Genomic DNA, 13,832 nt, shown 5'->3' with positions numbered 1-13,832 from the left:
GTGTTAAATATATTAAAGGCCCAGAACATGCGACTCTTAGAAGGCGTCTACTTCCGAATCAACCATCTTTGTTAGTAGTAACGTCCTGCAGGGGCCAGGAGTGGGAGTGATGGCAGCAGTGACCCTCTTCCGGGATGGCCGTGTGCAGTTGTTCAGGAAAGCTTGTGGGGTTGTTCTGCTGAGGAGGATTCTTCCTGAAACTTCCTGTTGTGTGGACCGTGGCTCTGGCATGAAGTTCAACGTCTTCAGCTCTTGCCTTGTCCCATGTGTGGTTTTCTTAAGTCTTGACAAGAAGCCTGCCACTTGCCCACATTCCCCCTGCGTGTCGAGGCAGCCTTTCTGGGCCCAGTGCTGTGTATTTGAGGGGAGTTGCATGCCTCGCTCCCCTCTCCCTGCTCCACCTCACACACCAACGCCTGTCACGTGTGAACTGACCTGGCGCTGTGAGGATTGAACACCTTTGATCTCAACCAGCTGGTAGAACAGGGATTGGCACAGAGTGACTGTGCCGTTGGCTCAGACCTGTCCCCTGACCTCCAATCTCAGACTTACTGGCCTCCCCGTGAATGTCTGACAGGCATATCACATTTCCAAATCCGCGCTCACCTTTTCCTCCAAACAGGCGGTCTCCCCTCCTGTATTTCCTGACTCGGTGAATGGGACCCCAGGGAACACTGTCCTTTCCGTTGCCCCACGTTCAGCCAGCCCTCGGGATCTGAGCGGGCTTCCTCCATCCCGCCCTGTTCTCTGTTGCTCTGTGTTTGGTCAGACTCTCCCGGTTTTTGTCCTGGCTTAAAGCACCATTTCCTAACTGTGTCAGCCTCAAAGCTCTCGCCTTTCTGGTGGCTCGTTCATGTGGGAGTTGGAGTGACCTTTCCAGTTGTGTGGTATTTATTTATTTATGCCCTCATGTTTCAGGAAGGATTTAGGTACATACAGGCATCGGATCATGTTACTCCCTTGCCTAATACCTGCCATTGCTTCAGCTCCAGAGTGCTCAGCCTGGAGCTCACGGCCCTCTGTGATCTGATGCTGGTCTGTCTCTCTAGGCTCAGCTCTGGTTATGGAAACCCCGAGAAGCTCCAGCACCCCAGCCCCTGGTACTTCCCGAGTGTGTGTGTTGCTGCACGCCGTGCCCAACCCCAGGCTCTCCGACTGCAGGCTACAGGGCGGCGAAGCAGGGCCATGGTCACCACCCTCGGTGACCTGGTGAGCCAGAGAGGCTCCTGCCCGAGAAGCATCTGGAGATCTTAGCAGCACATTTGGACACATGAGCACCCCCACTCCACATACTTAGCTCCATTTCCAAATCTCATTTGCACAGTTTTCCCTTCTAGCCCTCCCCTCCTGCGTTTACAATCCTGCATTTTCGTGTCATGCACTACCCTTCCTGGTACAGAGGTTGTCATAGCAACCTCCCTTCTGCATATGGCAGGGATGCTCCTCTGGGCCTCCAGCCTCCATGGCCTCTTTAGTCCCGTGGCTAAGGCACGTTTCCTCAGGTGTCCCACTGTGGTTATTTAACCTCTCCTAGGTACTCATTCCCCTTGAGGTCGCTGGCCAGGGGGCCCTGCCTTCACTCTTCCCCTGCTTCCCTGCACAGCACAAGCGGCCACAGCAGTCAGCTTTAGTCCCACATGAGCAGGGCTGGGGAAGAAGGGCTGGCGGTGTGCGGGCCTGGTCTGAGGAGGTTTCCAGCCCCAAATGGTGCCATCCTGTCACCTTGTCCATTCACAGCTCTTTCTTCCTGACCCTCCCTGGGCTGCACACACTTGCTGCCATCCTGCAGAGCAGCATTTTCCAAAGTGGCGGCCTGGAAACACTAATCCCCCAGGATTCCCCTGTTCCGGAACAAAGCATTGATGCAGTGCTTTTGGGACGCGCTGTGTGTTGTGCTGAGACTCACGGCACTCAGCGGCGCCCTGAAGACTCCTGAGCGTCCCCCCGTCAAGGACTGCTCGCCCCTCTTGAGCCCAGGAAACCTCCAGTTGCTTTTGACTGAGGGGCAGTTTTCGCCATGTTACCACATCTAATACTCACTTCTCTGAACACACTTCCTGCCCTCGTCTATCATTAGCAAAGCCCCTCGTCCTGCTGTTGTCCCCGAGAGCAGTCCTTGGCTTGTGTGGCCCCAGTAACCCCTCCTCCCCCATGCCGTGGCCACCAGCTCCAGGGAGCAATGACTGCTGGGAGGGCCAGGCTCAGGCGCCGTGCCTGCAGCTGAGAAGGGGTGGAGGCATAATGCTGCCATTTCCCTCTCCCATGCCCGAGGGGTCCAGACAGCCTTGCCCTGCGCCTGGCACACTGTGGGTGCTCAGTGAGTAGTGATGGCCTCGTACGTTCGTTGTTCTGCTGTCCTCTATCTGTGCCCTGTGAAGGTTGCCCCACGTTCCTACTGTGCGTCCTCAGATGGGAAACCACCACCTACTCACTCACATCCACTGTGGTTGGGAGCCCCCGCTTCCTTCCAGTGCCCCCAGGCCATGGGGGCCTTTCCCTGAGCTCCCAGCGTAGAGTCCTAGAAATCACACAGCACCCACTTGGGCTGCACTCAGGGCCTCCTTAGCATCTCCTTAGCAAGGGGATCCTTTCTGGGGCATGTCCATCCATGCTCAAAATCCATTGTTAGCTCGTGAGGGAAATTACTCTGACTGACTATTTTGGGGCCTCTCCCATCTTTCTCTTCCTGGAGTTATTCTTTGCCAGCCTGTTGTAGCTGTGTCCACACCACCCGTACACAGAGCAGTGCCCACAGTTGGAGGCGATGACTTAGAAGTCTAGTCCAAAGTAAAGGTTGGTCAAGAGGTCAGAGCAGCCCCTTAGCGTTGGAGTGTTGTTATTAACACCTCCACACAATGGGGAGGAAGTGGTAGCAATAGCCTGCTGTGAGTTCTCCATTCCTTGGGCAGGTTTATACCCAGGTGTCAATGTTAAAGTCAACTTCAACTTCATAACTTAAGCCGGAGCTCAGTACTTCTCAGCTCTGCCAACCCCGGCAGAGGAGGGAGCTCAGCATGGACAGGCTGAAAAGAAGGGGAAGCTCTGCTGACTCTGTGTGCTGTCATTGGGGTCCACACCTGCTGGGACTGTTATTGCCACCATTTTGCAGATGAGGCATGGAGAGTTGTTCGATCATTGGATTGCACGCTGAGAACAGGGCTCTGCTTTGTTCACCAAGTGTCATCCATGCCTAGCAGAGACCTGGCAGACAGTAGGCAATCAGTAAGGACTTACTGAATGAGTGAAGTACCACTACCTCCTTCTCTCTTATTAACCGCATGTTGGGCCATTCTTCCTACAGCTCATCGCCAGCTTTTTTTTCATTTTCACTTGATTGGATAATATAGTCTCAATAATATTTAACATACTGGCTCTTCGCTCGAAAGAGTCAGTTATTACTGCTTTTCAGTTAATTTCTTTGCAGGGCAAATAGAACGATATAGAGTTTAGCAAAAGAGAATCAGTGTTTTAGAAGATAGAAACATTTTCTTAACTATGAAAAAAGGGGTTCGTTGATGAGTTTTTTTAATAGAAATATGAATTAGCCAATGTCACTAATTTTAAAATATTTTTCTTTTGTCTATATATTATGCTAATATTTTAGTATGGCCATTTCCTTATTTGACTCAAGATCTTGGCTTCTTGGTTTCCTTAATGTGTTAGATGAGTAATTTAGATGACAGTTCAAACTTATTTTCTGAGCTCCTTGCTATTTAAACCAATAACAGGAATAGGTAATTCCTTTAATTAAAAAAAAATCAAAGGTTTAAAAATATAAAAACATACATGGTCATGAGCCATTTAAAAGCAGGGTTTGCTGTTTCCAAGGCGGGGATCTACGTGGTCTGTAAACACTGCAGAGGGAAGCAGTGGAGAGCAGGGCCATCGGCCAGGGCTGGTGGATTAAATCAGTCAAGGATTCTGGAGTGCCCGCTTTTGGAAGTCAGTCTTCACTCATTCACTCAGTGAGTGTTGGATGATGCCTCTATGTGTCCAGGCACTGTCCTAGGTGCTGGGGCCACGAGGGTGATATATCTCTGGCCCTTATGGAGTTCAATGTCTGCTAAAGGAGAAAGGCACAGAAATAATTTCAAAATAATCACAGTTCAATATGTTGAGCATGGATAACGACTGTTCGAGGGCTGTGGTGACATAGAGTGGACCGAGAACCACTGCCTGCCCCTTCAGAAAGGCCTCCACCAAGGGCTGAGATGTCCTCTCTTCTTATCCACTTATTCTGTTTTTGAACTGATTCCAAACATTATACCATTTTGCCTATAAATAATTCAATATATATCTCTAACAGGGAAGGGCTTTAAAAAACAAAACATAACCACAATGCCAAATACAATTATCGCTAATTCCTTAGTGTCATATAATATCAGTGCAGTCCATATTCAGATTTCCCTTATTTTCTCAAAATACCTTTTTACAGTTGGTTTGAGTCGTCTAAACGAGCGCCACATGCAGCACTTGGTTATTTGTTTCTCAAGTCAATTTTAATACATGTTTAATACAGTATTTCCTGTAGCGGCAAAAAATAACAACAACCACAGTCAACGGGACAGTGCGACTGTCTGTAAAGTAGGCAACGATTTGGCCTAGAGACAGGCAGAGAGGGGAGTGGGGTGGGAGGGGGACCGGTAATTTTTCTATAAACACCTCTATAGTGTTTGACTTGGTACTGAGTGCCTTTGTCATTTTTGTACCCAAAGAGAAAATCTTTTTTTTTTAAAGATTTTATTTTTTTCCTTTTTCTCCCAAAGCCATCCCCCCCAGTACATAGTTGTATATTCTTCGTTGTGGGTCCTTCTAGTTGTGGCATGTGGGACGCTGCCTCAGCGTGGTTTGATGAGCAGTGCCATGACCGCACCCAGGATTTGAACCAACGAAACACTGGGCCGCCTGCAGCGGAGGGCACGAACTTAACCACTCGGCCATGGGGCCAGCCCCCAAAGAGAAAATCTTAATACAGAAAGAACAGGATAATAAAATGATTTTCATAGCTTTTGTTCTTTATGGTGTCCTTGACTGGGCAGCTTTGAGTAACTGGGAATTTGGCCGGGGAGAACCCACCCGTCTTTTTATAGTGTAGTCCTTGGAGTGGAGCAGCTACAAAGCAAGGGTGGGTGGCCTGGGAAATGCAGCCGTGGTGTACTGTTTAACTCTGGCTTGGGCTAATTTTTAAATCGTATATGATTATGGTTGGAGAATCCTGGTGAATCAAAAACTTTGCAAATCTGTTGATTCTGTGTTATAGTGATTTAGGATTAATGCATTGCCATCAATGTTTAACACCATCTGTTTTCTTCTGTCCTCCTCCCTCTCAGGCTTCAACCATGTTAAGAGCCTCCTTGGCACCCACGTAAGTAATTGCCCTTAGGAATTGTCATTAAGGAGAATAAGTGGGGGTAAAACTGGAATTCACAATAGCTGTAATAAATGCTCGTCTTAACAGCCTGGCTTAGAGAATGCGTTTGATTACCTGGGGCTGTGTAGATATCAAAGGAAAGACCAGTAATTATAAGTAATATTGTTAAACTGGAAGTATCTTTTAATATTAATTCTATTTATGTTGGTGAGGTAGCATCGAATGAAAAAAATAGTTGAACTGTCCCTATGATATTCCATAGGAACCAATTTAATCTACTGTCATAGGGCAGTCAACAGAACGTTGCAGTGTCTAAATTTATGTTCTCTCCTGGTTCACACTGTGACCAGGGCCACAGGATAGCTTTGTGTATACCTGAGCGTTCCTATCCACATCAATTAGGTTGTCACCCATGGGGTGTCTGCTGCACGAGAACTTCATCAGGCGTGTGTGTTGCAGTAACGAGGAAGTGGGGAACCTTTGGCATGGACCTGAGGACTAGGGTGGGTTCTGGTGACCCTGTGAGCCTGCTTTTTTGGGGGATATGGGGGGTTACTGAGAGATTACTCAGACATGTGGGGTAGGCACAGCGTCCTCCTCCTTCAGTGCCGCCTGAGTCTGACGTTGACCCTGCACTTCATTCTCTTCGGCTGGAGGCTGTATAATGTAGTGCTTACGAGCTCAGACTGCTGGAGTTACAATCCCACGTCTGCCACCAGCTCTGTGACCTTGGGCCACGTATGTGACTCCTGTGTGCCTCAGTTTCCTCAAAATGAGAATAATAATGAAATCTATTATAGGATTGTTGTGAGGATAAAAATGAGTTAATATATATAAACACTTTGTACAGTGCCAGGGACTTAATAAGCATTCTTCCTCCATGAGGACACCTCCAAGCACACCTCCATGAGGGTGTCTGCTCATGCTGTTCCAGTGCTGAAGAGCAAGACCACCTGCAGAAAGTAAAGGGGGGTAGTTGGTGGAGGGGTTAAGAGGACAGAGGGGAGGGTATGGCACAGTCTTCTTGGACAGTGGGAGAGTGGCTGGACTGCAGAAATGTGGGGTTGCTGAGAAACTTAGTTGGTAATTAATTTATTTGGCAATATTGCCATTACTAGCAAGTAGTTATGGCCCAAATATGACAGTTTTTCTTCCCTCCAATAGAAGCACCCCAACTATAGAACATTATCAAACTTGGCTTTACAATTGGAACTTTTTTTGTCTAAAATAAGAGCCTGTTTAAATTTTAAAGTAAAAAGCATTTTTATCTTGAAATAATTTCAGAGTTGCAAAAACAGTACAAAGGATTCCCATATACCCTTCACTCAGATTGCCTAGTGTTAATATTTTACACAAGCCCAGTACAGTTATCAAAATCAGAAAGTTACCTTGTTCCCATTTGACCAGTTGTTCCGTTGTGTCCTTTCTCTGGGCCAGGATTCAGTCCAGAATCACACATTGAGTTAGTTGTCGTGTCATCGTTTCCTTTAATTTGAAGTTGTTGTTCAGTCTTTGCCTTTAATGACCTTGACACTTTTGAAGAATACTGACCAGTTATTTAGAATTGGAATTTTAGAAGGATCTGTATTAATTATGAAACTCACAATGGTATCTGCCTCACGGAAAAAAAGTGTCAAAATAGTCAGTATGCCACATATATGGGTTTATTGTTTGATGTATAAAAGAGAAGACTCTCTTTCCCAGGAGGGTTTATTGAGATCTCTTTTGTTGCCCTCTTTTCTGGCCTTTTCTTCTGGGTGCTATAAAAGGATCTCACTTTGTCTTTAAAAACTAATATCAAAAAAACAGCATAAAATTTTTCCTTATTATGTAATACATGCTCATTATCGAACATTTGAATGCTATCGAAACATAAGAAAAAGAAAATTTTAAAGTACCCCAAATTCTAACCCTCAACGGTATTATCTCAGTTTCTCTTCCACCCTTAAAAATAAACAAGACCCTACATCTTTAGTCTTTTCACCCAACTCTTCTTGAATCTGCATTTAACATTGTGCTGGGAGTAATAATGCTACCGGCGTAATATTAGAAGAATCATATTTTAGTTTCTGTTTTTTAGTTTTTTAATTTTGAAATAGTGATAGAGTCATAGGAAGTTGAATAGGAAGACACTTGTTTTAGTGACAGGGAATCTGAGGTGGCTCCTTTTGTTTCTGGCCAACCAAAGGCAGGTGTTGGGTCTTTCTGCGCTGTGTAGATCTCTGACAGAAGTCTCATAATTGAAACCTGGCTTCCCCGAGGTCTTTGACCTGGAGTCCTCTTGAGGAGGGTTTGCAAATTGTCCCTCTTACCACCTGTCTCACAGGTGTGTCCCCCATGCCACTTCCTGACCACGCCCTTCTGCCTCCCTGGATGGTCAGCTGTGCACGTACTCTTCACAGTTGTTTCCTGGCCTCTGGTCTGTCCTTCACATTCCCCCTTTCTGGTCCCTCAGACTTGAGAGGACCAGTGTCTTCAGGTTTTTAGGGAGCACTCTTGGGACCTGCCGATGCTGATAGTCTTTGGCTTTGTCAGGATTCTAAATAGAACTTGGGCAGCCTTCCAAGGAGGCATCCCCCTTTCATTCATGCCTGCATTCCTCCCCATCATATGGAGCCCCAGCCTAAGGTGAATGCACTAGTTTCTAAACCATTTAGGCAGAGGCTCCTCATTTTAGGAAAAGTGTTATTCAAAGCCATAGTACGTACAACAGAAAAGGCAGAGCTGAGCTACGTGAAGCTGGGATGGGGAGCCTGGGACCCAGCCCCCTCTGTGGAAGCCTGGAGTTAATTCCAGCAGCACGGAGAAAACAAGTGGGCCACTGCTGGTCCGTTCCATCAGAGCAGCTCTAGATTGGACGTCATGATGCTCCGGAGGTATAATGAACATGCCCTTTTGCCCTCTTCTTTCTCTTTGAACTTGTGTTGCTGAGTAGGAAATTGAAGGATGTCCCATTACTGCCCTCCTTGGATTATGAAAAACTGAAGAAGGATTTGACTTTGGGGAGTGACCGCTTGAAAGCCTTCTTGTTGCAGGCTCTGCGCTGGGTACGTACCTTTCCCTTGAAGTTGAAAAAAAAAAAAGACCATGCCTGTTTTCTTGGCTGGCCGCCTTCTTGTATCTTGTAATACATCTACTAAAAATCTTTCTTCCTGCTGCCTGCTGACACCAAGAGCCTACAGTAGAAGCAGCTTCTGAACATAGCTTTGGCCTCTTTTTTAAAACCCCTGTATTGATATCACAGTTGCCGTTGCCTTCACTTGATAATTTGCTGTGTGCAGTTTCAAGGCCCAGGAAATAGCCCATGTCGTCTAGCCTTTCCTGGTCATGAGCCACACTCACAGCTGGTGGGGGTCGACGGGTTAGAGCACAGAGTCATGCTCACAGAGAGCCCTGTATTCAGGTGGTACCATGCAGGCGCAGGAGCAGACGTCCAGGGTGAAAACTTATTAACGAGTCTTTAAGGGAAATAAAGCCTGGTCTAAATTGTTACTTTTCTCCCCAGTCTTCAGATTGATCACAATTCAGTGGTTCTCAAACTTTTTGGTCTCAGACCCCTTTACACTCTCAAAAATTAGAGGAGCCCAAAGAGCTTTTGTTTATGTGACTTTTATGTACCAACATTTACAGTACTGGAAATTAAAACTTGAAATATGTTTTTCAACATGAGGAAACATGAAATATGTGTTTATTAATTCATTTAAGATGAACAATAGTAAACCCAGTACATAACATAAATAACATATTTTTAATAAAAAAATAACTATTTTCCAAACCAAAAGAAATTAGTGAGAAGGGTGGTATTGTTTTACATTTTTGCAAGTTTCTTTGATGTCTGGCTTAGTGGAAGACAGGTGGATTCTCATATATCTGCTTCTGCATTCGATTTGTCACAGTGACATACTTCATAGAGCCTCTGAGAGGTTGACCATAAAAAAGACAAATCATATCTTAGTATTATTATGAAAACAATTGTGACCTTGTAGACCCTCTGAAAGGGTTTTGGGGGCCCTTCAGGTTTCCCAGACTATACCTTGAGAACTGCTGGCCTAAGCCAACACTGGTTGGCTCTCTCCCTGAACAATCCATTCTAACTCACCCTCTAATAGTGTCAAACCCCTTCATGAATCCCCGAATTTCAGGGTATCTTGGCATCAAAATGCCTTTCTCTATCTTTGGATAGGAAAAGGTCTCCTCACTTGCGCTTCTGATGGTTGGTAGTGCTTCCTGGAATATGGTCTTGAGGAGTACTCTGAGGACGCGTCCAGGATCAGCAGAAAGAGTCCTGTGGTCAGTCAGTGACGTCTGCTCTGGTTTTGTTTGTGTCAGTTGACTAGAGTGGGTGGGGCAGCATGAGAAATCTCCAGTGGCCATTCCTGCCCTTGACATTAGCCTCTCTCTGCTCAAGTTACCAAAGCTTTCTTTTCTTGGGCTCTTAGTCTGTCCAGCTGGCACTTCCTATCAGGCCATGCTGCCGAGTCTCGTGGGGAAACAGGGTATTCCTTTGCTGAGTGAGTGGCACTGTCACAGAATAACCAGGAAAAATAAACATATTTCTTATCACTTTGTCTGTGACCCCACCAGCACCCCCGCTCCAGCCCCTCCACCCAGCCCAGCAATAGCCTCAGTGAACTCAAGAGAAGGGTGGCAGCGCCCAGATGTGACGCTCCTGGCACCACCCTCCTTTAAGATAGTCCTCCCTCCCCTCAGGCCACCCTTCTTGGCTGCTGTGGATCTGATCTGTCAGCAACACCTGCCTCTGGGGACCTCCACCTTTCAGTTCTGTGGGGTCTGTTGCTCTTCTTGTCCCCCCACCACGTTGTTCTGTACACATCCAGCTTCTCGTTGGCTGGAGCAGGGCCTGTGGTCTCAGGGACATTTATCTAGTAAGATTTTCCTGGAAAAGCAAGGACATTTGCTCACGTTAGTTACATGGCTTTCTTATATCCTAACTCATACCTGTACACACCCACGTGCACAAGCACACACACATTTCACGTGCTCCCCACACAACATTTTTCTTTTAATTAACACTACAGACATGAAGTAAATTTTTACTTAACACAATAGAACAGACTTACAGCTTTTCAACATCTACAGAATTCTACCTGGCTTACCCTACACATGCACGCACACACATGCACACACGCGTACACACACACAATTCACAGTACGGCTGTATCCGTCCCTATAGGATAAAGTCTCATTTGTTGGCAATGCGTTCATTCGAAACCCTCCACAACCTACCTTGTGCCTCCCCCACGGAGCTCCACTCAAATGCACCCTGTATTTTTGCACCTCCCTGAGCTGGACCACACTTCCCCATCCCTCACAAGGCACACTCTCCTGTGCCGGCTAATAATCTGCTTATCCTTCTACTCAACTCTTGAGCCCCTTCCTATAAAAACCCCTCTCTAGGTGTTGGTGAGCTCTCCCTTATCTGCACACTTAACAAGCCAGGCATCTGCCACCTCTCTTCCCTGGAGGTCTCCTGTGGATAAGGTGACTACTATATCACCTGTTAGGAAGTACGACATTGTAATTTCTTGCTGTTTGATTTGTTGACTGGTTATGTAGCCCCGCAGCTGGATGTTTTTCATTTTGCTTGGTAAAATGTGTAGTTACTGGTACTGCTATTTAAAACATACCTGCTATATTAACATTTCTCTCCATGTTCAGACTCAGGTCTTGTTACTTTTGTTTTTCTTCCTTCTAGCGCTTGACCACGTCCCATCCTGGAGAGCAGAGGGAGACTGTCCTGCAGGCGTACATCAGCAACGACCTCTTGGACTGTCATAGCCACAGCCAGGTGGGTGAGAGGTGGGCCAGAGCCCAGCCAGAGGCTTCCACTCTAGGGGACGATCTCACAAGGGGAAGCTTCCATTTCTATGCGTATTTTGAGCACAGTGACCATATGTTAGCCTGCAGCTCCTGTAGCTAGTGAGATCTGCTGTTCACTCTGGACGCTGGCCCACTTTTCACCTCTATGAAGAGTCCTGAACAAGTCAGAACTGCTTGAGTCAACTCGGGAGCTCTTCTCTGCCGTTTTTCCTTTTCTCAAATTGCCCCCTCTTTCCCTTACCCCACTGCTACCATGAGTCTGCAAGCTCAGCAGGACTTATGATGGGCAAGGTAGGTAAGCAAATTCCAGTGTTTTGCATCTGGGCCTGCCTGAATTAAAATGTGTCTTTAACAGTATTTGTAGATAGCTTTGGACCAGATAGGTCCAATGATGCAGTGGGCAATGACGCGAGGCACTCAGTCTCAGGGAGCTTCCCCATCCCTGAGAAGGAGCCATCACCTGCCTCATGAGGTTGTCGGGATGACTGACTGCATGTGGTCGCATGTGGGAAGTGCTTCAGCCAGGGCCCAGCACAGAGTAATCAACACATGGTCATTCTCCTCCTCACTCCTCATCCCCTTACCTGTTACTGGCGCCAGACTTCACTGGACGGGAGGAGGATCGAGATCTTGAACATGGCATGTATCGAGAAGACACTGCATTTCACTTATTTGAGTTGCATGTTCATCCAGAATACTCTACCTTCTTTGTCTCCCTCTTGTTAAGCTTCACAGTGTGTGTGCGCTGAGTGGAGTATCAATACATCACTGATGAAACAGCGCCCTGTGAAAGCTGAGTGGCGCGTTAATCTGTTGGGTGCACAGGCGATGACAGGCCGGAGTTTTGAGTGCTAGTTTATTCTTTGAATGTGGTCTTATTGCTCCCATAGGAGAGTTAATTTTGAGAAATAGTCTCTCAAATTCTTGACTTCTTTTCCTTTTCTTTCTGTTTGTATTTGTAGTGACGTTGAAACCAGCCTATAAGGTAGGAAGCAGTTGAATAGTATGTGGTTGTGACTTAGAAACTCAGGTTCAAAGAGCAAATTCAATACTGATTCTTTCTGAGCTGTCATATTCCATTGAATCTAAGATGTGCTTTTCCTCCCCACTTTGGCATCTCTGAAATTGGAGTGTATCTAATAGTTGATGGCCTGTTATAGCTTAATTGGTAGTGCTTTTTTCTTTTCTTTTCTTTTTTTTGGATGAGGAAGATTGTTGCTGAGCTAAATCTGTGCTAGTCTTCCTCTGTTTTGTCTGTGGGATGCTGCCACAGCATGGCTTGATGAGTGGTATGTAGGTCTGTGCTAGGGATCTGAACCAGTGAGCTCTGGGCCGTCGAATTGGAGCATGCAAACTTAACCACTATGCCACCGGGCTGGCCCCAGTGCTTTTTCCTTTAAAAAAAACAATAACGTGGGGCCAGCCCTGTGGCCAGGTGGTTAAAGTTCCATGAACTCTGCTTCAGCAGCCTGGGTTTGTGGGTTCAGATCCAGGTACAGCCCTACTCCACTCATCAGCTATGCTGTAGAGGCATCCCGCATACAAAGTAGAGGAAGACTGGCACAGATGTTAGCTTAGGGCCAATCTTCCTCACCAAAAAAAAGAGGAAGATTGGCAATGGATATTAGCTCAGGGTGAATCTTCCTCACCAAAAAAAAGTTTAAAAATAATAATAATAATAATCTGGGGGCCTGCTGGAGTTATCTTAAGATGTCAGAGAATCTACAGAACAGGAAACCTCCTTATGTGACATGCATGCCGTGTCACCATGACACCAAAATAAATTGACCCTTTCAGTCAGGAAATGAAGTGGTTGGTTAGTTAGTTTGTCCAGCCGAGTGTTTCTCAAACTTTAGTGTGCAGCCTTAGCTCTTGGAGAACTCCTTTTTTTTTTTTTTTGAGGAAGATTAGCCCTGAGCTAACATCTACCACCAATCCTCCTCTTTTCGCTGAGGAAGACTGGCCCTGAGCTAACATTGTGCCCATCTTCCTCTACTTTATATGTGGGATGCCTGCACAGCATGCCTTGATAAGCTCTGCTAGGTCCAGGCCCAGGATCCAAATTGGCAAACTCCAGGCCGCTGAAGCAGAGCGTGCAAACTTAACCACTGTGCCACCAGGCTGGCCCAAGAGCTCATTTATTTTTGACAGCATTCTGTTGTTTCAGGGATACAATATAGCTTCTTATGTCTCTCAGGATATTAGTGACAAATTTTTGTTTATTTTTAGTTTTCTTCTCCCTGCACCGTCTCACCTCCTGCAAGTTGCCTCCCCGCCACCCATTTGTTTTGGCTTTATTTTCCAGGTTAGAAACTTTCCTTAGGGTTCTGGTAGACCTTGGTTATCTCCTAATGTTTAGATGGGGGACTGAAAAGCCGAGTGGAAGTTCTGAGGATGAGAGTAGGGCCTCTAGACATGAGCTCCACTGAGGGGGATCCGGGTGGCCATCTGTTAGGAACCTTTGTTTCAGGATCTCTAGTTCTTTCCCTTGGGCTGGTCATTTTCCTCCAAGAAGTGTCTTCTGGTCTCCTGCCTAGACGGTAAGGGTCTGGTTGCCAGTGTTCTGGGAGCCAGGAAGGGGAAGAGGCATGGGGGTGGCTCTCTGTTCAGCGTTCACTCT

At 46.6% G+C, this 13,832-nt stretch overlaps 1 protein-coding gene across 8 annotated transcripts in view; it reads left to right on the top strand.

The window, feature by feature from the left end:
- The window catches only part of ARMC9 (armadillo repeat containing 9), a 135,941-nt gene that overhangs the window by 39,078 nt on the left and 83,031 nt on the right, over positions 1-13,832 (top strand). For all 8 annotated transcript variants that reach the window (XM_014836059.3, XM_014836056.3, XM_070489425.1 and 5 more), the window contains exons 10-12: positions 5,331-5,365; positions 8,307-8,418; positions 11,088-11,180. In XM_014836059.3, coding sequence (XP_014691545.1) covers positions 5,331-5,365; positions 8,307-8,418; positions 11,088-11,180 — 240 coding nt within the window. The remainder of the gene's footprint in view (positions 1-5,330; positions 5,366-8,306; positions 8,419-11,087; positions 11,181-13,832) is intronic.

The sequence above is a fragment of the Equus asinus genome, chromosome 19 (genome assembly GCF_041296235.1).
Source record: "Equus asinus isolate D_3611 breed Donkey chromosome 19, EquAss-T2T_v2, whole genome shotgun sequence".
NCBI lineage: Eukaryota > Metazoa > Chordata > Mammalia > Perissodactyla > Equidae > Equus > Equus asinus.
Note: the sequence above shows the minus strand (reverse complement) of the source record. Positions and strands in the feature narration are given on the sequence as shown.